This window comes from Dreissena polymorpha, chromosome 12 (genome assembly GCF_020536995.1).
Source record: "Dreissena polymorpha isolate Duluth1 chromosome 12, UMN_Dpol_1.0, whole genome shotgun sequence".
Classification (NCBI taxonomy): Eukaryota; Metazoa; Mollusca; class Bivalvia; order Myida; family Dreissenidae; genus Dreissena; species Dreissena polymorpha.
Window position 1 is genome coordinate 59,981,573 of NC_068366.1, and position 24,401 is coordinate 60,005,973.

General features: G+C 34.3%; 2 protein-coding genes across 9 annotated transcripts in view; one reads left to right on the top strand and one right to left on the bottom strand.

Moving 5' to 3' along the window:
- Positions 1-24,401, top strand: part of LOC127853319 (MORC family CW-type zinc finger protein 3-like) — a 382,815-nt gene that overhangs the window by 65,001 nt on the left and 293,413 nt on the right. The window lies entirely within an intron of this gene.
- LOC127853318 (golgin subfamily A member 6-like protein 2) overlaps positions 1-24,401 on the bottom strand; it is a 128,633-nt gene that overhangs the window by 25,879 nt on the left and 78,353 nt on the right. For 7 of the 8 annotated variants that reach the window (XM_052387739.1, XM_052387735.1, XM_052387737.1 and 4 more), the window contains 14 exons: positions 24,005-24,163; positions 19,207-19,284; positions 17,986-18,050; positions 15,818-16,050; positions 14,044-14,245; positions 13,197-13,389; positions 10,750-10,854; positions 10,120-10,192; positions 5,922-6,069; positions 2,852-3,066; positions 2,232-2,388; positions 1,479-1,617; positions 1,025-1,153; positions 475-597 (listed from right to left, as the gene is read on the bottom strand). In XM_052387739.1, the coding sequence (XP_052243699.1) occupies positions 475-597; positions 1,025-1,153; positions 1,479-1,617; positions 2,232-2,388; positions 2,852-3,066; positions 5,922-6,069; positions 10,120-10,192; positions 10,750-10,854; positions 13,197-13,389; positions 14,044-14,245; positions 15,818-16,050; positions 17,986-18,050; positions 19,207-19,284; positions 24,005-24,163 (2,019 nt within the window). Of the gene's footprint in view, positions 1-474; positions 598-1,024; positions 1,154-1,478; positions 1,618-2,231; positions 2,389-2,851; positions 3,067-5,921; positions 6,070-8,665; positions 9,403-10,119; positions 10,193-10,749; positions 10,855-13,196; positions 13,390-14,043; positions 14,246-15,817; positions 16,051-17,985; positions 18,051-19,206; positions 19,285-24,004; positions 24,164-24,401 lie in introns of those variants that run through there. The other variant, XM_052387740.1, reaches the window with a different exon arrangement.

Consider the following 24,401-nt stretch of genomic DNA (forward strand, 5'->3'; position numbering starts at 1 on the left):
ATGTGGCCTCTAGAGTGTTTACGAGCAAATGTTAACGGACGGACGGACATACGACGGACAAAGACCGGTCACAAAAGCTCACCTGAGCAATCAGGTGAGCTAAAATTAGCTTATGTTAGTGTTATATTGTTGGCTGAATGTGAGGTTTAATGCGTCATTCAACCAGTTTTAATTAAATTAGTCATTTAGTTAAAGGCAATACCTAAGCATCCCTGTCAAAATCAAATGTCACAATATTCACACCTTTTTTACTCTTACGACAACTTGTGGAGAACATGATCACGGTAAACAAATAATGTTCACCTACGTGCGTTAACTGAAATTCACATTTTACTGCTGATATGTTTGGCCATTTGGAATACTTGGGTCTATCTTTTTAATTACGCTAATTCGTTGGTCATTTATGTGTCTGAGTTTTAGCTTCGGAAACTTCCATATATATAACCTATAAAGTGCTCTCAATTCTCTACATACCTTTTTCTGACAGCCAACTTTACGATAGGCATCGATGAGTCGGTTTTTGTGGTATAACATCAGACCATACGGATCCGTATCTTTGTTCCTGGTAAATCCAAACGTGATTTTTACACGACGATCCTACAGAATAGCTCAGGAAAATGCCATATATTTAAAAAATAATCTCCCTAATATTTTTGCTACAATAACAATACCGATGATTCTAATTAATTATTTGAAACATCGCCAGAAAGATTGTTCCTTCTTATGTATTACACAAACGTTGAAATGAATTTGTAATACGAATTGTCTATACAGTGTATTTTATAAATGACCAGAGGCGAAAACGATGTAATCGCTCTCACAAGTGTCTCTAGAGTTTTACATTTTCTGATAAATGAACAAAAAAAACCTATTGCTCTTTAATGTAATTTATATATGGGATAACATACATATATCAAGTATCAACGAAATGAAACCCTATCCTAATTGTAATAAAACGTAAACGGAGAATTTTTATTTCCATAAAGTAAGTTTTTATGTTAGTTACTAAGACAAGCAAGGATACGAGCCAGGTGGGATTGTACACATCTGTTTCTCTCTCCAACAACGATTTGTCGATCAGCTTAGTTTGTACTTCTCTTCCTTGAATTACAATCCTCATTCTTGGTTTTAAGTACAAAATACTACAGTACTCCTGCAACCAAGAGACATATTGTTATAATGATTGGGGTTAGCATGAAAACATCCAGGCAGATTACTTCTGAAAAATATTGAATGTAATATGTTTTATTATTTAATACAATATTATATTTGTAAATACTATAATTCATATGATATTTAATTCATTCAACAAAACGTGTCACTTCAAAACAGTTTTCAAGGCCGTTGTACTTCAATCTACAGAATCGGTATTGAACGAAAACTAAGACTATTATCTACACTATTTACTTGTTTACAACGAAACCCCACAAAAACACACGATTTCAAAATTTAAGACTAAAATACATTGAGAAACTTACTCGCAACGATTTCCTATATTCTGGACAGTCATCAATCACCGGACGGTCGATTAGCGTTTTCTCATTGAGTGCTGTTTCCGGATTACGAATGTCAATCGGGTCAGACAAAAAATCAAGCTCTGTCATCCCACTTATGTCTCTAGGATTCGAAAACATAATTATTGACAATAGCTTATGAAATATTGTTTGATATTTAAAAATAAATTGATTGTTTCGACACATATTTAAACACTGGTGTGAACAGGTAATATATGGTAGTAAGCAATGGCTAAACTTACATGTAGTTAAGCAAATAAAAGCATACTATTATAAACAATACGGGTGTAATTTATTTCAAATGATTCTATTGAGCGTTAAGTTTAGGTAACCATGTTTGCATTCCATGCAAACCTGTAAATGCAACCAAAACATTCTTTACAAAGTGAACTATAAAGCTTTCTTTTGCTATTATCTAGTCAGATTGGGTTTGTGCTTGGCAGAACAGTCCCTGATTGTAGGCCAAGCGCTTTAAATATGAGCAAAATGGTAAGGAGGGTATTGCGGTTAATGTATAGCATTTGAAGTAAACTAGTATTTACCGTGAGAGATACTTCTATGATATGTATCTATTATATACATAATTAGCCATAGGTTTTCTGAGTTTTAACTAGCAACTTAAATATTCACACAATTTGCATGATCAGCCTTTAGGGTTAAATACATAGTTATGTAAGGTATTTACAGAAGATTAAGTTATAGCGAAATAGAACATACTTCCTCACGTTGAAGATAACTATTTTTGTTCCAGTGGCAAATTTCATTTTCTCAAAATCCTGTATTTCATGCATCAACTCTTCCTCTGATGAAAATAGTCCGTGTTCCAAAATGGCGGACAAGTTAGCATCACTCTCAATGGACGATTCGCGATTCATTGAAATTGTGTTAAGGATATTGTACAGATAATGTATTTTTTTTAATATTCGTGAAAATATAATATCATTAACAAACAACTTTAAAAACAAATATACGTCAATACATATGTAATCTGATAGAGTCAATGATATATTTTTTAGATAATTCTTTATATCTATGACTTCAGTTAAACAGAACAAGTAAATTATTATTGTATGAAAATGTCAGAAAGCACTCACACATCCACTATTCAACTCGACAATTGATGTTTAGAATAAAAAGTATGTATGAACTGAATTGAAAAACCTTCATAACAAATCTTTTTACTGGCAGCTTGAATATTGAGTCTTAACATAATTTATTTTGATTTTTAAACAAAATTCACCAATTGATATTTCCGTGTAGACAGTTTTTAACGGTTGAATCTTCCATAGTGACACCATCGCAAGATGTTTACTTAATTTTGGCGGTAAAAAGGATATTATCTTTGTTTTGTGGTGTCCAGGTCACAATGGGAACAATAACGTATTTTGCCTTAATTGCTTTCAGATATGTCTGCGAGAGCAATCCTATACTCGTAGAAGTCTTGCAGCGCGTGAATACCATGGCATCGTCCCCTATTCTCATGGAACCCGCCTTAAAACCATTGCCAAATTTTCCTATCTTCACATTGTTAGGGTGCATATTGAAGCCAAAACTGAAAGGCAAATAAACAAATAAATTCACCAAAGCACCCAAACACTATGATAGTAAATAAGGTGTTTGATTAGTCTTTGCGATTGAAATCTTATAATAAATAAAATAATGAAATGAAACTCCAGTTACATCAAGCATTATTTAATTCAGCATTCACTTCAAAGCATAGCAGTGGGAGTTTAAGCCAGGTTAAGGTCGCCCAAAAACGCATTTATGCAAGATGAAAATGAACGTCATACACATCAATGTAATTACAATATGATTACTCATTGATCGAATGTTTATCAGAGCAACAGAACTGCTACGTTCTGAATGACGATGCAAATATATCTCGCATAGAATTTGTAAGCCTAAGAAATTAAGCATCATTTAGGCTCATTTGAAAAAATTATCGTAATATGATTGTAGGAAGAAGTTATTATGTTGGTAACAAAAAGAAGATCTGTTGTGTAAAAGTGTATTTGTATAAATTAAAAGTTTGATACCAAGATGAGTAAGACTCTAAATAGTTGAGAATAAACAAGGGCAAAACATGTGCAATTATTGCAGCAGGAGTTTTGTTGAATTTGCACTTACCTAATGAGATCTATCTACCTATTATGTTCAAGTTAATACGGCTCATAGTTATCAAGATATGTTTCAGACAAAAAGTACGATTCATGATAACCAAATGGCAACATTTCTGGAAATATACAAGAAAGATGTATGGCTCTTGTATTATGCATTTTACCTAATTAAGATAAATCTACTTATGAAATATAAAGTTAATATCCTTTATAGTTGTCTAAATATGAAACGGACACAATGAAAATAGAAGGATTAACACAGGCCATTAGCTCTGAAAATACAAAACAGGAGTTTAAACTTTTTGCACTGAGATATTTCTAGTAATGAAGTTTCAGTTTGATGTCTTTTATCGTTTTTGAAATATTCACCCGACGAAAAATTTCAATATAATAAATTAATTACTTAGTTTAAGAAATACGATTCGGACAAATTCTACAAAAAGAAAAGAAAATGCCTCTTATAATATCGCAGCAAAGATTACAGTTCGGATACACAGTACATTTCCTTAATGAGATCTACCTATAAGTTTTTATGTTAACTCTAAAAGATACGAACCCCACAAATTATGAAAACTTAAATTACCGAAAACCCCTAAAAAATGGAAGCAATAGGTGATAGTTGCACTACATATACCCAAAATGAGATTATCATACACATTACATTAAAAATAAATACCTCTTACAGTTTTAATGATATGCTCCAGACATGTGTTCAGAGTGAAAACTATTAAATGGCATAAACTATAAAAAAGAATATAACCAAAACGTATGACACAAATGCACTGAATTTTCCGCCCATTTAATATATCTGCCAATGAAGTTTAAGGTTGAAATCTTGTGGTTTTAGAGTTATGCCAAAGACAAGAAATCCTGTGATCGGACGTACATATGAGCTGAATCCTTATCCACAACTTTTATAACAGAAAACTAACATTTAACATAAAAAATTTAAAGTTAGAAAGGGTCAATGCAAAGCATTGGAGGTTTAAACAGGTTTAAAGGCAAACCAAACCTAAAACTTACACCAACATTAACAAACAAACAGACCGCTTGTCTACAACCTAAATCAAATGTACCTTTGGAGACAGAAATTAAACCATTAATGCCACAACGTAATGCGTCAATCGAATACTCTATACACATATTTTAGTGTACTTAGTTTCGTAAGTTTTGGACACCTATTAAACAATTAGATGACAGGGAAAACAAGCATTTACAAAGATAGTAAATATGTTTCATCAAAATAACAAAAATAACTGTGCTGCTTAAAGCTTCTGACGACTGAAATATTATAGCAATGTTAAAGCATAACCGAATTTCAATACGTTTGAACATGACGATGACATAATTTTACAAACAACCAAATTGGTTGAATTGATATCCCCGCCAAATAAATTTTGTTTATGAATGGGCGCAAATCCATTATATACGGTTAAAATAATCCTAAACAAGAAATGTGTTTGTCAGAAACACAATGCCCCCTAATGCGCCGTCTTTTTTTTTACCTTTGACCTTGAAGGATGACCTTGACCTTTCAACACTCAAAATGTGCAGCTCCATGAGATACGCATGCTTGCCAAATATCAAGTTGCTATCTTCAATATTTCAAAAGTTATTGCAAAACTTAAATGTAAGGTTAAAGTTTTTTGTTTGTTTGTTTTTACCTTTGACCTTGAAGGATGACCTTGACCTTTCACCACTCAAAATGTGCAGCTCCATGAGATACACATGCATGCCAAATATCAAGTTGCTATGTTTAATATTTCAAAAGTTATTGCAAAACTTTAATGTAAGGTTAAAGTTTTGATGACAAAATGACGGAATGACAGAATGACGGACAGACAGGCCAAAAACAATATACTCCTGATCTTTCGATCTGGGGGCATAAAAATAATTAAGTGTAGGTTAACTGTTCTATGCATTGCAATTCTTGTCATTTACTCACGAAGTTTCATGTTGAAATATATATTGTATATTGTATTAAATTAAATAGTTTCTGAGCTAAGCCCTTAAAAGTTGAATGACATACTCACAATGCCATATCTATATTCCTCCAACTTTTGCGGAAAATGTAGGATGTGAAACGTCGGGAGACAGTGAAAACTGTTCCTCATATAGCCATGAATGAATTGACCAATCGAAAAAAACTTATAGTTTAATATTTGACATAGTTTACTAGATATGTTGATACAAATGAAAAAGATCTCTTTGCAATTTGTCATTCACACACATGAGAAAGCATCGTAAAATGTATAATCACCAGAAGATTTAACAAAGTAAATGAAAATACCTCAACATGTTACTAAGTTCCTCGTGTGTCATCCCTTTCCCATTATCGAGAAGCGTTAGACAGACTTTCGGGTTGATGAGACAGTCTTTCTTCATTATCTCTCTTTTATCGATCTTAAGCTCCGAAGCATTTGCATCACAAGCGTTATCTGTTCACAATCAAAAGTGAATTGTTGTTTTAAAGAGTTTACAATTATAAAAGAGAGGCCACTGAAAAAGTGGAAGGAAAATTCGTAGTATTTATCTGAATTGTCCTTACATTTATTTGTATAAAACACGTAGAATTACTGCAAAATGGTAATAGCGGTCAATAGATGTGAATGTATAATAATGATAAAACTTCTAAGTGTGAGGTTAAAATCCCAAATGCTTTGCTTTGCATCAACAGTTTTAAGGCGTCGAGCCAGCTTTAATTACTTGTATTGTCATGTTGTACACGGATAATTGTAGTGCCGAAAATGAATATGATGTTTAACGTTTATAATACTTTGTTCTCAAGAATTTAAGGTTCATGTATGAGCAAATAGCTGACAAAAAACAAACACCACTTACGTGAAGTTGGTTCATAAAATGTATCATGATATTATAAAGTCCCAACATCTATGAAATTAAAATGTTGTTCTTTAGTATTATAAGTAGCTGTATGTGCGAATTGTTCAGATATAAAAAATACACTATCCATTAGAAAACGCTGCAACATTAAGTTAAATATTATGCAATCAAAGTCTTCATGTAAGCAACCTAACAGAAAATCACAGCACTGCAACTCTCACTAGACTAAAGTAATTGTGCGGAAACCATTTTTCTATATTCAGTTACTGTTGATCCTAAACGTCGCAAATGCAATCCCAACATACAAATGTATGTTGGTATGCAAATTACTTAAACACAATTTACAGAAAACAACCGCCACCCAAACTAATATAATTGAGCGATAATTCTAATTTTTTACCAGTGATATTGACTCCACTGGCCAAAAATTGTAATTCTTCACTAGATCAGCATTTAACCTATCTACGAACAAAAGTTACTCACAACCTCTCCATCGCGACGATCTTACTTGAACGCACATGTTATATATGTATTTAGCAACAGTGACCATGACCTTTACCTAGCTTGCCCCAAAAGTATTTGCATGTAAACATTCCCCTGAATGTTCTAAATACAAAAGAGTAATTATTATTATTAATTTCATGTCAGAATTATAGGTCTTCGTCAGTAAACTTGCATAATAATCCCAAAAACATCTGTGAAGTTTCAATTTAATATATTATGTAGTTGTTACACAGATATGCACATGTTACAAGCAATCATTAACCTACATTTTAGTTAACATCTTAAAATTAACAGGACTTTTATAAGAACCAAAAGGGGAAGTTTTACGTATTGGTCTAAATGTTAACAAGCAAATTGGTGGAGTTGATATCCCCCGCGAAATACATTTTGTTTAAGGATTGGTGTAGAACTAACAGAAAAGGTATAAGTGAAGGGTTGTGCCTTTTGTCAATTATTTGTTTAACTCATTTGTACCTGTGATGGGTATTTGCAAACAATTAAATGCAGACCACTGCCTGATAATTGAGAACAATTACATTAGGACATTTTGAGAATCCATTTTAGTATGGTAGAATCCTTACCAAATAAGGCATTTTTAATCAAAATGTGTGATTTTAACCTTTAAATGTGACTTTGACCATGACCCTAGCAACCTGGATCTTATATTTGACATTGAGCTAGATAATGGAGAATAATGTGGACAGTTTTTACAGAATCCAGTGATGCATAGTAAAGGAATGACTAAATAATGAATAATTCATCAAATTTGTGACCTTTGACCTCAATGTGTGACCTTGACCTTAGTCCCTAGGATTATGGGTGTTGAATGTGAAGCACCCCCAGATGATCGAGAACAACTATGGCAAGTTTCATGGCTCTGGCTCATGTGTTAATGGAGATAAAGCTCTAAACTTATATTACAAAGCATTTTTACAAGATACAAAGGACCATAACTCCGTTATTTACAGATGGTGTTCAATGCCATTTGGCGTGCATCATCCTCTTATCCATATATATACTCATACCAAGTTTCAATGAAATCTGCAAAAGCACTTCTCAGATATGGCTCCTGACACAAAATTGGCATTTTTTTAAGATACAAAGGGCCATAACTCCGTTATTAACAGATGGTGTACAATTCCATTTGGCGTGCATCATCCTATTATCCATATATATATATACTCATAGTCATACAAAGTTTCAATGAAATCTGCCAAAGCACTTCCATGGCTTTGGCTCCGGACAAAAATGTGCTGGCCGGCCGGAAGGACGGAAAAGCGGATGTACGGATCATGCCAAAACAATATCCCTCCGCCTATGGTGGGCGATAATAAAGACCCTAAGCATATATGTAAATTTGTATTTCCTTCCTGTGGTAGACATAGAGATATAGAGAAGTTGCATGCAAACGTTTACCAAATTTGTCGAATTTTACTAAATTTACTAAATTGAAGGTTAGTGTTATAGATCCTGGTCAGTTACGGAACTTGATGAGTGATCTCATACAATGACCCCAAACATATATGGGAGTTTCAATCGAATTCCTAATGTAGAAACAGTTATACGTAGATGTGTTTTGTTGACCTTGATCAGCGCATTACGCAGAAGCTGATACTGACATTTGGGTGAGTAGTATAGCTCGGACTAGTCGGCGAGGAGCAGAACTAAGATGGAGTACACAATAAGCACTTCTGATATACATTTTATTACTATTTACCCGAAACGTTTAGTTAAACTTATTTGATAACTACATAAGTTGAACCACAACAGCCCATAGAAAACATTTAACAGACAACAACTTTCAACATGAACCACGTCCCATCCAATATATTAAAATATTTTGCTTCGTTGTTAAATATGTTATTTGTGGCATAAACCATTAAAGTACTGAATATATTTCAACTTTACTGTATTATTTACCTGTGCTGCATTTATTTATGATAAACAAATTCAAAACTTTAAGTTTAATGAAACGGGTGTAACATTATTAATACATGCATATTTTGCATGAAAAATGAACTACATTATGTGTATGATGATCTTTCAATGGACTGGAAAAAAAGATCATTTCCTATAATTATGTTACCATAACTGCCATGGCAGTTATCAGAATAATCAGAATAATCTAAAACTTCACTTTTTTATTGTATTGCATGTTGTTATTTATAGATGTTAATTAGTCCTTTAAATATAAAAAGTTATAATTGTAAACACACATTTTTAAAACAAACAACCACAGAACAATATCATATTATTCCAAATATGATCAGTGTTACTCTCAATATATCTATGTATGCAGAGTTATTTTAATAAGAAAGCAATTCCATTATGTTGGCATGGTAACAAAACAGAAAAGGTTGAACATTCTTCATTGAATCTGTTTAGTTCTTATTCACAATGGAACAGCAGTTTTCATTTTGACCTTCCTGGAAACATACAGTGTGCCCTCCATTTTTATTGTTTGAACAGAAATCAACCTCCATTTGTGATAAGAATACATGCATGACATGTCGTACAAAAAATTATGTTGATGAATTCTTAAACACATGTACAATCTTGTTTTAATCAAAAATGGCAGACAAAGTTGACAGTTGTTTTCTGGAAGTTTCAATCAATTATATTCACCTAAAATGTAATTAGAAAATATATAAAATAAATATAAAGTTACATAAAAGTGGAAGGCTTTGGATTATTATGAGCAAAAAGAATGTCAAATTTAAATTTATTATAAAATACATCCAGCAAGTGCAGAACATATGGAAAACAAGATTTGGCGGATATATCCGGTCGCAACATGAGCAGGGTTACCAATTGCTTGACCGGAAATATCCGGTCGACGCAAAAGGGTTATATAAACAAATATGTGCAAAATACAGATGCCACAGATTTTAACGTAGCCATGATGTATTCAATGTCCTCGAGAAAAAAAATTAAGCAGATAAATACAACTGCATACAAATTTCATCCACTTGATTGGAGCCCTGTAAAAAGCGGCGAAATATACCTAAATTGTGGCCAAGTAATATAGCCGAATATTCTGACAAATATCTGTTATGACCTAATTAAAATTAATTATTGTCTTGGGTATTGTCTGAGTATGAATTGTACATACCATTGAACTGACAAGCAAATAATTCACATACCAATTAACACTGCAATAGCAGAAAAAACCCACGTGTGCGAGGTGCTGTTGGAATGGAGATAATGTGGCGAGATCTGGAACGAAAATAAAGCGGGTATCATTTTGCAAAATGCGTATCAACAGTCAGTTTGTAAGTGTTACAAATGTAGCATGTGTTAAATCAGAGACTCAAAAGCTATAAACATATAGAAACAAGTGAACTATGATTACACTACTGATATTTATTTTACTTGTTGCATAACAAAATATCAGTATGCATGTAATATAGCTATAAACTTTACATCATTTATTGATTGTCCAATAAAGTAATTATTATCAGATTGAAACAAATGATCCACACATAACTGATACAGATCATAAAACAGTCCTTAGTCGTTTCCAAACAAGACCACCTCATATTCAAAGTAATTAGTTATATGGTAGTGTTCCTTCCATTAAGGTTGCATTCAAATAATACGGAGAGGCTCGATTGCTGGATCGCTACATTTTGACGATGGAGAAATATCTAAAACCGAGAACTGCGCTCGTTTTATATTGCGTTGCATATCTGAATGTCACATTTTATTTTTAAGAAAATTCATCAAAAATACAAGTTCGATTTGATAGCCACAACCATTTTGATTTCAATTACCTTTGACGGCTGAATGCCTTCGTGTTCAGCAACTAAGGCCTCGTCTATTGCATGTTCTTCTGTTTCAGGGCTCGGCGCTGAGGGCGACGTGGGCGACATCTTCGCCTGGGACATAATAATGTTGCCCTTAACTTACATGAAGGAGAAGTTGACTTCGCCTTCTTTTTTACAACATCGACGTTTATTTCTCTCAACTTTTTCATCTAAAAATTCTCTATTTTCACATGTCATAAAGTCACCGATGACGCTTGTTATGTTATCAGTTTATTATCACAGCAAAAGATCGACTGCTGTGAAAGCTTATCCAAGCAACTAGCATACATGGGCATTCACTCCAAACAATAACGGTTTAGATCAAAAGATCATAGCGAGTGTCATTTCGCCGACAGTTTGGATAGTTCTCTGTTCTGCAAGCCCAATTAGTACACGCCTTGTAGGCGGAGTTAAGCGGTACATTAACATTGATAGTTACCAATGAGAACGCGCGCATTGTATATACATATGCAGTAGTTTACCTGAGCGATGAAATGACGTCGTTATAGACATGTATTTACGCTCAAAAAAGTTTACACGCGCAACACATTCCTTACAGTAAATATGAATACGATTTATTCTAGTATGTTCTACTGTTTACTTGTTTCGTGTTTAAAAACTCATAAACACTAATTATCCAGTCGATGTGCAATTCATTTGTCAGACATTAATTCATAACCATATAAACGAAAACTAACAACCCACCCGTGCAAACTGTAGTGCTAATTTCCATAATTTTATCTACCGTATCCATACGTAAACTGTTTCAGGGCTCGGCGCTGAGGGCGACTTGGGCGACATCTTCGCCTGGGACATAATAATGTTGCCCTTAACTTACATGAAGGAGAAGTTGACTTCGCCTTCTTTTTTACAACATCGACGTTTTTTTTCTCTCAACTTTTTCATCTAAAAATTCTCTATTTTCACATGTCATAAAGTCACCGATGACGCTTGTTATGTTATCAGTTTATTATCACAGCAAAAGATCGACTGCTGTGAAAGCTTATCCAAGCAACTAGCATACATGGGCATTCACTCCAAACAATAACGGTTTAGATCAAAAGATCATAGCGAGTGTCATTTCGCCGACAGTTTGGATAGTTCTCTGTTCTGCAAGCCCAATTAGTACACGCCTTGTAGGCGGAGTTAAGCGGTACATTAACATCGATAGTTACCAATGAGAACGCGCGCATTGTATATACATACAATATACATACATACAGTAGTTTACCTGAGCGATGAAATGACGTCGTTATACCGTATCCATACGTAAACGACTTTATTTTATATACCGCAACCTCTTTGCGCGTGCTGTAAGTTGTCTAATAATTACGTGATAATTGATTGACCATTCGATAATTACTGGTTTTTGGCAGACGGCACGGTTAAAGAAAGTCGGAAAACTTATTAAAGACAAGGGACAAAATTGTCACAAAACCAGGTTTTCATTGTGAAAAAAAAATCTGATAAAGGGAGAAAACTCAAACTGAACTTTTGAAATGAACAAACAAATTAACCCCCTTTGTAATTTTTTTTTTTTTTTAAATCTATTTTTAGTCGTGGCGACCTTGACATTGGAGATATTGACGTGATTCTTTCGTGCGACACACCGTCCCATGATGGTGAACAAATGTGCCAAATGATTTTAAAATCTCACAATGAATGACATAGTTATGGCCAGGAAAAGCTCATTTATGGCCATTTTTGACCTTTGAACTCAAAGTGTGACCTTTACCTTGGAGATATCGACGTAATTATTTCGCGCGACACACAGACCAATGATGGTGAACAAATGTGCCAAATGATTTTAAAATCTGACAATGAACGACATAGTTATGGCCCGGACAAGCTTGTTCCGCCAGCCCGCCAGCCAGCCAGCCAGCCTGCCAGCCAGCCAGCCAGCCAGCCCGCCCGCATTCGCCAATCTAATAACCAGTTTTTTCCTTCGGAAAACCTGGTTAACAAAATGTTAAGGTTTAAGCACAACGCGGACGGCCGATGTTGGACGGCGGACGACACAACGAGCTGGCTATGACAATACCTCGGGATTTCTCCGAAAACGCTGAGCTAATGAAATTGCATGCGGACCATTCCGCCCATTAACATATGGACACAACTTTTTTTATACAATTTTGTAACTAAAACCAACAGACGGAGAATTAATCTTAAATTTTTTTTTTTTCTTATTTAAAATTATGTGAAACAACATGCATATACTTGTCTGAAAGTGCTTAAATAATAAAAACAAATTCTGTATTTTTGTAAAATATGAAGACACATCAAGAAGAAATATAAGATTTTTTATTAAACATGGGAGTTGTATCAACCCTGAGAGTAAAATTAAACATCCAGTTATTATAAACCATGTGAGAAGTATCAACTTTGACGTTTGTATCAACCATGAATTATCATACTGTGGTTGTGATCTCCATAGTTGTCTGTCCTTCTTCCCCTTCTTCCTCATCTGTCTCCTCCTCATCATCATCTTCCTCTTCTTCTTCATCATCATCTTCCTCCTCCTCCTCCTCCTCCTCCTCATCATCATCATCATCATCATCATCATCATCATCTTCCTCTTCTACAGCCTTTTTAGCTTTTGCAGTTTTGCTGTTAAACATTTATTCATCTTAAAACTAGTAGATAATCGTTCATGAATAGAGATCGTAATATTAAAACAGTCAAGAATTCACTGCTGTCCAAAAAAAAAGAGTTACGAGAAAGAAATTAAAATAGGTATCATAAATATATCAAATAGCCATACTTCAAATGCAACATTTAATTAATGAATATTAATTTACTTATTTTGCTTTTAGACAGACTGGCTTCAAAATTTAGAGACTCTTTGATAAACATTTGCTTAATAAACTAAACATGTCTAACAAACCCATAGATGAGACAAATAACCATTAAAACCTTGATCATAAATTATCACAATTGTGTAGATTTGTATAAATGGTCATAAAGGTCTCTTTTTAGTCTTATGCCATATCTTAAAAAACCCTAAGGAAAATTTAACTCAAGTAATATTTAAGGACTTAAATCATATATTCCTCATGAAAATCAATGGTTTAAATTTGAACTATGACAAAGTAAAAAAAAATATTTGATGAAACACTCATAAGACAAAATACACTAAGATTGATGAGCCAGAGGCCGTTATAATTTTACATTTTGAAAATTACTTGAATGTTGATTAATTATGCTACATTATAACTTACAAAGATATGGAAAGCTTATCTATAAGACTCCAGTAAAAATCACCTTTCTACAATTTTCATTGGTTTGGTTTCCTCCTCATCTTCTTCTTCTTCCTCTGTTTCTTCTTCTTCTACTTCCTCTTCCACCTCTTCCTCCTCCACTTCTTCCTCCTCCTCGCTTTCTTCCTCAACCGCTTTCTTATCAACAGCTTTCTTATCAACAGCTTTCTTATCAACCACTTTCTTTGCGCTCTCTATTGTTTGAACTGAAAATAATTACAACATTTTGCTCTTTACCATCGAGGCACTTATTTCTCTGATTGGATAAACTGCCAGAGTATCCTGCTTCCCTATCCCTATTAACGCACTCAAAAAACAATTAATATTAAAAAACCATACCACTTTTCATTAAGTGGCAAAGTGGTCATTGTTTTGTGTAAAAATTAAAAAACATTGCTTTTAATTTATAAATTGATAACTGATGTCGTTGTTTACAGCAAATATCAACAATATGCCTGCAGAGATGAAAACTAAACAAGAGATTGCCAAGCAATATTGTCGCCTACCGGTGAAACTATACCATTGTCAGTAAAAAAAAATTTTTTTTTAATATTTGTTGCCATAGCAACCAGAATTCTTGACGTAGGAACAAAATGAAATGACGTGCATACTCTCCATATTGCCATCAATCTATGTTTTTAAGTTTCATGAAAAAATATGAAGAACTTTTAAAGTTATCGCAGGATCCAGAAAAGTGTGACGGACTGACAAACCATAAGTCCCCTCCGGTTTCACCGGTAGGGGACAATAAGCTTAATTAGCCAGCAGAGTATGTTATAGCCCTTGAAGTATTCAAAATACAAATTACCATCCATACTATTTCTATTTATTGTGAGTTGTTATCAGTTGAATTATATTTTTATTTATTCCATCAATATATGAACTATAACAGAATTGTGCCTAATTGATGCACATCCATGGTGAATATTAGGCAATAACAACTGAACTTATATGAAATTGAACAAGACTGATCTACTGAAAATATAAACTACCGAAATACCACTACCTCACCAACTTTGGTATGTACTGTGCAATTATTTTTTATTGAATATTATTTTATTCTTTGACAAATATTATCTACATTTCAATTAAGATAATTAAACTCAGTAAAAGAATCTTAACCAACTTCATAACATGTTTACCTTAAACGCTCTTACTTTGCTTTATCTTAATAAATACATTCATAATGGTGATGTGTGATTGCTTTAATTTAACATGGCTCATTCCATGTTTTTTGTCTGTGTATGTTTTTATGCTTTTAATACATATTCTGTTAAGGTTTGATTATAGATATACAGAATAAAACAAATAAAGTGTTTTTTGCAAACATAAAACATTCACTTTAAGCTTAGGCTACTAAGGGATTAATCCATTTTATTCTTGCGCAAGAAAATCATCAAAATGCAGCTGTAAATATTGCAAGTAATCTCTAAACCATTCTAACAGACACAAATTGAAACTTCAGCTGCATCAGCAATGGAGAAACCTTATTATAGCATGAGGCATCCAACTTGGTACACAATGTGGTATACCATGTTGTATACAATGTGGTACACACTGCTGTATACAATATGGTATACAATACTGTATACAGTGTGATATTTAATGTGTTGTACAATGTGGTATACAATGTGGAATACAATGTGGCATACAATGTGGTATATACATGTAATATGGCATACAATTCTGTATACATTGTGATATTCTATGTGGTTTACAATGTGTAATACAATGTGCATTTAAAAGTGAAATACAATGTGGTATACAATTTGGTATACCCTTTCTAGGTGTTTCCAGAGTATCCCCTGCCCCATCTTCATCGTCCTCGTCATCATCCTCTTCTTCATCATCATCTTCTTCTTCTTCATCCTCCTCCTCCTCGTCACCCTCTGTTTTTGCAGTCTCATTCAGGGTGTCTGTTTTTACTTCCCCTGTTCCTTCCTCTTCATCATCATCATCTTCCTCCTCTTCTTCCTCATCCTTGCCACCTCCCAGTTCCTTTTTCAACTCTCTACAATAGGAATGAACAAGGTGTTATATCATTAAAATGACATATGATGATTTAAACTATAAGGGAAAGTAAATGTATCTGATGGCAACCCATTATTTAAGATATATGGACAGGTAAAGGCTCTACAATAAACCAACTGTTTCACAATTGCCCCAAGACTCCAAGTGTAGCAATCGACAAGATGAAGACAAACCATTATATAAACATTTGATAAAATGAAACTAATAGAATATGTGGGGCATGAACTTTTATTGATTTTGTTGGTAGACCAATCCATGCATTTTATATTCAGACAAAAATTATGTCCAATCTTCAATGTTTTAAAGACTGAATTACCGTAGACATAAAAGAACACAAATAAACAACCTAATCCATGAAAACATACTGTGTTTTTTTCTTGATTGGTATGCAATACAAAAGGCCAGTTACTATCACCTCATAACATTGGACAAGTTCATTGGCATGTGCTACACAGGGTCAATCTCCTCTTGGCTAGCCATTGAGATTTAACGACTCAAAACCCAATATTTTTGCAAAATAAGTAATCCATCAATTCAGTTGTTCTGAAACATTCATTTTAAGAAAAACTACAAAATTTCATACAGAAAAAATACAGAACTATGGCTATCTTATTTAGTTACCCATTAACAAAAATGTTCTTAATACAGTAACATAAAAAAACATACAAATATTGACAGAAAACATTCTTTACCAAAAATATTTCAATAAGAAGTTAGCTATCTATACATGTAACAACAATGGTAACCATTGATATATTCAAGTAAGGATGGAATAAACCCAAAATCCTAATGTTTATAATAATTCACTGACAGCAAAGTATCCTTTATCAGGATAGTTTAAAATTTCTCTCTTTAAAAAAAGTTATCCACAGCCTTCAGTTTAATAATTTTCTAATTACTTTGACATTACAATGCATTGATGGTTTTACAAGTTGCATTGTTACATTATACAGGTCTTTTTAAACTCCATTTGAAAATTGAAACAATATATATCAGCCACACTAAAGGAAAATTTGGCTTAACCCTTTTATGCCTAGCGTCCTGAAAAAAGGACATTGCAAAGAGCGTAGACCCAGATGAGACGCCCCATAATGCAGCATCTCATCTGGGTCTGCGCTGTTTGCTTAAATGAATTTCTTTATGAAATATTCTAAATATAGAAATAAATATACTTGACACCCCTAATTTTGGAAATAAATTGATCCAATTTAGAAGGATGGGAGAGTCCACTGGGCATAAATGGGTTAATGCATGACTTTAAGATGTCGTCCCAGAGATTGGCCTATGCAGTCCCTACAATCGCTTCTTTTATAAAAATATTCCTGGCTAAAGTGTTATCACTGACTAGCCTGTGCAGACATTCCTGGCTAAAGTGTTATCACTGACTAGCCTGTGCAGACATTCCTGGCTAAAGTGTTATCACTGACTAGCCTGTGCAGACATTCCTGGCTAAAGTGTTATCACTAACTAGCCTGTGCAGACATTCCTGGCTAAAGTGTTATCACTGACTAGCCTGTGCAGACATTCCTGGCTAAAGTGTTATCACTGACTAGCCTGTGCAGACATTCCTGGCTAAAGTGTTATCACTGACTAGCCTGTGCAGACATTCCTGGCTAAAGTGTTATCACTGACTAGCCTGTGCAGACATTCCTGGCTAAAGAGTTATCACTGACTAGCCTGTGCAGACATTCCTGGCTAAAGTGTTATCACTGACTAGCCTGTGCAGACATTCCTGGCTAAAGAGTTATCACTGACTAGCCTGTGCAGACATTCCTGGCTAAAGTGTTATCACTGACTAGCCTTTGCAGACATTCCTGGCTAATCTAGGATGCATTAAGTTCAGTTTTCCTAAAGACTAGTTCTCATTCATTCATGTTGTATGAGCTATAGTTCATTTTTTCATATTTTCACCTACTTTTCCTGTTCTTTCCTTACTGCCTCCTCTGGGTAAAGTTTACTCATGGCATCTTCCAGCTGAGTCTAAAAACACACACATTTAAACAAATACATAAATACAAATTTAAATAACATGTATTAAGATGTAGAGAAAGTAACATAAACAAGAAACCCCATACACGTTGACATTATATAAATATTGTATTAAATGAGAGTGATATTAAATTTGTTTAAACCTGGGCCTTTATGAAGCCAGGGGTTACAATATTTCTTTGCAAATGATTACCCTCAAAAAATGAAATATTAGTTGTATTATACAAAATAAGGGTCAACAAGGAAACCAGATGGCAAGTTATATACACTTTGCTTATTTAATAATACACTCAAGCTTTTTATCACATGCAAAACATTTTTACAATCTATATACTGTTCAACCAACAATACAAGTTATTTGATGATACCAGTACATGTATGCATAATTATGGGTTTACAAATGATATTAATGTGTGTTATTCTCTCATCAACATTATTACAATGCTCTGACTGCTACTAAAATTATGGGATATAGACCAAGTATATTTTCCACTTTATATCTACACAAAGTATCCAGTTTTTACTACATTACTTACCAAATATACATGATATTATAGATCACATACGACTCCCATTATGCCAAAATGGGTCTTATCCTATCCCATATGAGGCTAACTTAGCTCCAGACAAGCCTGTGAATTTGCTTTGTCGGTCCTGGAGCTACAATGTCCGCTGATGGGACCAACAAAACCTTACATGACTATATAGCTGACAGGTTAGCTCCTGAACATAATAGTGGAAGAAAGCTGGTCTGGAGCTACCCTGGCCATATATTGACTTTGCTCTGTAAAAACAGGATTTAATGCTTATGCGTAAAGTATCATGGTTTTATACCATACATTTAAGTCGTGTTCTGAGATAACTGGGCATAATGCATGTGCGTAAAGTGTCGTCCAAGATTAGCATGTGCAATCCGCACAGGCTAATCAGGAACAACACTTTCTGCTTTTATATTTTCTGTTCAAAGAAAGTCTCTTCTTAGTAAAAATCTAGTTTAGGCAAAAAGTGTTGTCCCTGATTAGCCTACACCCATGCATTAAGCCCCGTTTTCTCAGAACACAACTCATATGGTATAAAACCAATTTTGAATGTCAAGGGTCACATGGTATGATAGGTTTTATACAATCAACATAGTTTAATAGCATACCTGGAATGCTGTGACTCTATCAACCTCTTTTTTCTTCTTGGTTTCAAAATTCTTCCTTTGTTTCTGGTCTTCATTTTCCTAAATGACAGTTAAATATACACAAATTATATTTCATGACCAAACAATCCAAACCTTACATTTAACAAATCTAGCCACATTATAATATAAACTTATTCATTTAACTCTGTCATAGGGTCAGGTGAAAAAGTGCTAAAGCTATTTTGGTTGATTTTACAGCCATTATTTAAAAATATTCGTGTATTGAGACAAAGAACAAAAAGAGTCTATTGATTGTTTGACTAACAGAAATCCGGAAATATAAGAGATAAGTGAAGAAATAAAGAATGATAATTTTAATTGAAGTTTTTTATATCCAGTTTTACGTATTTGTTAATGCTTAGAATGTTCTTTTCCATGTTACTGTATTCAATATTTAAATGTTTGCAGTTTAAAGTAAATGACACTAAAATTTCCAATTTTATAAGTATTGGTTATATGTCCAAAATGGTTAACAAAGTCTTGAGTACCATGCCTAACAGAACAAGAGATGTGTTTGTCAGAAAAACAATGCCCCCTATTGCGCCGCTTTGAAGCCATACATTTAACCTTTGACCTTGAAGGATGACCTTGACCTTTTACCACTCAAATGTGCAGCTCCATGAGATACACAAACTTTAACGAAGGTTAAAGTTTAAGGAAAGAAAAATACAATTATATTTGACCTTTGACCTTGAAGGATGACCTTGAAGGATGACCTTGACTTTTCACCACTCAAAATGTGCAGCGCCGTGAGTTACACATGCATGCCAAATATGAAGTTGCTATCTTCAATACTGCAAAAGTTATCAAACTTTAACCAAGGTTAAAGTTTTGGGACACACACATACAGTGAATGAATGAATGACAGACAGACAGACAGACAGGCCAAAAACAATATACCCCCGATCTTACCATCCGGGGGCATAAAAACATTTGAATACTACCAGAAACAAAATGTGAAGAATTCAAATGCATCAAGCATCCATGTCTGAAAAATTGACCAAATGTCTGACATGATTATAACCTTATAAGACAGTATGAGAGACGGGTTCTTCAGACTCAGAGGTTTCAATAAGTCTGAAAATCAGCACTATCAATGAAGTATTTTGTATAGATTATTATTTTTCATCCAAATTTTAAGATTGAATTAATGTTATGACAAGGGACAAAATTGTCACAAAACCAGGTTTTCATTGTGAAAAAAAATCTGATAAAGGGAGAAAACTCAAACTGAACTTTTGAAATGACCAAAAAAAATTAACCCCCTTTGTAAGTTTTTTTTTTTTAAATCTATTTTTAGTCGTGGCGACCTTGACATTGGAGATATTGACGTGATTCTTTCGTGGGACACACCGTCCCATGATGGTGAACAAATGTGCCAAATGATTTTAAAATCTCACAATGAATGACATAGTTATGGCCAGGACAAGCTCATTTATGGCCATTTTTGACCTTTGAACTCAAAGTGTGACCTTGACCTTGGAGATATCGACGTAATTATTTCGCGCGACACACCGTCCAATGATGGTGAACAAATGTGCCAAATGATTTTAAAATCTGACGATGAACGACATAGTTATGGCTCGGACAAGCTAATTTATGGCGATTTTTGACCTTTGAACTCAAAGTGTGACCTTGACCTTGGAGATATCGACGTAATTATTTCGCGCGACACACCGTCCAATGATGGTGAACAAATGTGCCAAATGATTTTAAAATCTGACAATGAACGACATAGTTATGGCCCTGACAAGCTTATTCCGCCAGCCCGCCAGCCAGCCAGCCCGCCCGCATTCGCCAATCTAATAACCAGTTTTTTCCTACGGAAAACCTGGTTAAAAATACCGAAAATGAGCAAAGCATTTTCAATCAAAGCTATTGTATCATACGCATCAAATTTGAAGAATTTGCATTAGTCAAATTGGTTGCGTTTTCAATGCACGATATTTGTATTTCTTTGCGTTTTTAAACATTTTAATAGGGTGAAAGACGCAGATATGCAGCTTATCTGGTGCACTGTACACCTTAGTGAAATTTTATGCAAAAAACAAAAATAAATAAATACCATTGTATGTGTGATCAGAAATATATATTTTTAAATTATCTTAAATCGTATTTAATATTAATATTATTTGCAGAGTCATTTTTTTCAAAATGCATGCATCAAGAAGCAGGATTTTGTTTTAATTGAAATCCCTATTTGACTGTTTAATAACAACATAGATGCCATTATGCCATGATGCCAAACATAACAAATATCAGTTGATAAAACTAGAGCTTTGTCACAGACGTGACGTATACCCCCACATGCCGCATTGACACAGACTATTTTGCAAGCTGTCTTCACAAAACAAGAGAATCTAAATGGTGATTTTTAAGAATTATTATGCCATTATTATTTATGGCCATTTTGACCTCTGAACTCTTGAATTCTTTCGCATGACACGCTGTCCAATGACTGTAAACAAAATTGATGTACAGAGTCATTTTAAAATCTCACAATGAATGACATAGTTATGGCCCAGACAAGCTTATTTATGGCCATTTTTCACTTTTGAACTCCAAGTGCGCCCTTGACCTTGAAGATATCGACGTAATTCTTTCGCATAACACATTGTCCAAGTACCAAGTAATTTTAAAATCTCACAATGAATGACATAGTTATGGCCCGGACAAGATCATTTACGTCAAATTTTTACCTTTGAACTCACAGTGTGACCTTGACCTTGGAGATATCTACGAAATTCGTTCGCGCGACACAGCATCCAATAATGGTGAACAAATGTGCCAAATGATTTTAAAATCTCACAATGAATGACATAGTCATGGCCCGAACAAGCTCATTTATGGCCATTTTTGACCTTTGAACTCAAAGTTTGACCTTGACCTTGGAGATATCAACGTAAATCTTTCGCACGACACACCGGCCAATGATGCTGAACAAATGTGCCAAATGATTTTAAAATCTCACAATGAATGACATAGTTATTGCCCGGACAAGCTCATTTATGGCCATTTTTGATTTTTGAACTCAAAGTGTGACCTTGACCTTGGAGATATCGACATAATTCTTTCGCGTGACATACCGTCCAATGATGGTGAACCAATTTTCCAAATGATTTAAAAATCTCACAATAAATGATAAAAGTTATGGCCCGGACATGCATTTGACCTTTCTTTGAACTCAAAGTGTGACCTTGACCTTGCAGATATCGACAAAATTCTTTCGCGCGATACACCGTTAAATGATGGTGAACAAATTTGCCAAATGCTTTTTAAATCTCACAATAAATGACAAAGTTATGGCCCGGACATGCATTTGACCTTTGATCTCCAAGTGTGACCTTGACCTTTGAGATGTTGACATACTTATTTCACACGACACACCGTCCCATGATGGTAAACAAATGTACCAAGTTATTTTAAAATCTAACGATAAATGACATAGTTATGGCCCGGACAAACTTTCTGTTTAAAACACACTCAGTGACCCTGTGACCTAGTTTTTGACACGGCATGACCCATATTTAAACTTGACCTATACATCATCTAGGTACAACTTTTGACCAAGTTTGGTGAAAATCGGATCAAATTTCGGGACACACAGACTGAGCGACCGACAAAGTGACTCCTATATAGCCCTCATTACCAATGGTAATGGGGGTATAAAAAGATCAAGATCACCAGGCTGCTTTGGCAGTAGGGTCAAGGATTTGTTTCCATAGAAACATGTGCTGAGTCATAGCAACATGGGTGACATATATAGTAAATATCAGGTGACAAAAAAGATGAAAAGACCACTAGGCTGCTGCTTGTGACATATTAGATGACTCAAAGCAACATTGTAGGCAAATTTATTTTGCACGTAAAATGGGGTTTCAAAACTACTTAAAATACCAACTTCGAAAAGGATTTACATTTAAATTATCACTAAGGATTTGTCTGGAATGTTTATTTAAAGGAAAGAATTGAAATAAATGCTTCTTTATGTTCCTGGTTCTAGTAGGCTTTTTCGAGATAAGACATGCTTTTTCAATTATGTTTAATAATTATATATATTACAAAACAATATGAATGTATTTTAATTGTAATAATATGCTTATTTGTAAACAAATGTGTTAACAATGATGTTAACGCCCTATGAACCAGATTAATGTTTTGTTTACATGTACTTATAGCAATATGCCTCTGAGAAATAGATCATTATGCAACAAAATGCTACCATTCACCAAAGAAATATTTACTGGCATATCATAACTTAAGTTGAACTTGAAATTAACACATCAGCATACCTCATGTGAAATTCAATTTTAACAATATTAACCATTTAGCAAAATTAACCTGCTTTCAGTGTTTCTATGACAAACAACACAATGCAATTTAGCCAGAGACTTTATAAATATTATGAATTAAGAACTTTCCATATGTTTTCCCCATTAAAGCTTTTTTAATATTGACCTAGGTCTATTCTTACCTAAGCCTCGTTTTGGGAAAACATGGCTTTATGCATGTGCGTAAAGTGTCATTCCAGATTAGCCGTGAAATCTGTACAGGCCAATCAGGAGCAACAATTTCCGCCTAAACTGAATTTTCTCTAAGAAGTGAATTTATTTAAAAGAACTAATACAATTAAAGCGTCAAGTGTTGTCCCTAAGTAGCCTGTGAGGATTTCACAGGCTTATCTAGGGCGACACTTTATGCACATGCTTCAAGCCCATTTTTTCCAGAACGAAGCTCAACTATTTCCATGGCAACCTACCCGCTGTTTCTGCTGGGTGATGACCTGTCGTATGCCATTCACCACGCCTAACTGGTCGTTAGGGATGAGGCCCACAAAGGACTTGCGCTTGTTAGAGAACAGGAGGAGCAGCACACGGATGTCACAGGCCGTGCTGGGGGGAAAGTGGACACAGCCAGCCTGCAACATACACTCTTGGGCCTTAACCAAAGGGAGCAGCACCCTGCCTCCCAAAGGTCCCACCCTGCCCTTTCTGACACCAATCATGCCCTTTCTTTTATCTAATCAAAATGTTATACAGAAAGCTAATTTTATTAATAAGATTAACAATTTTTTGAATGACCATACATGTAATAAGAAAATGTTTAAGTACATATAACCCATGCTATATTAAAAAAATGTCACATGCAGGCTTAAG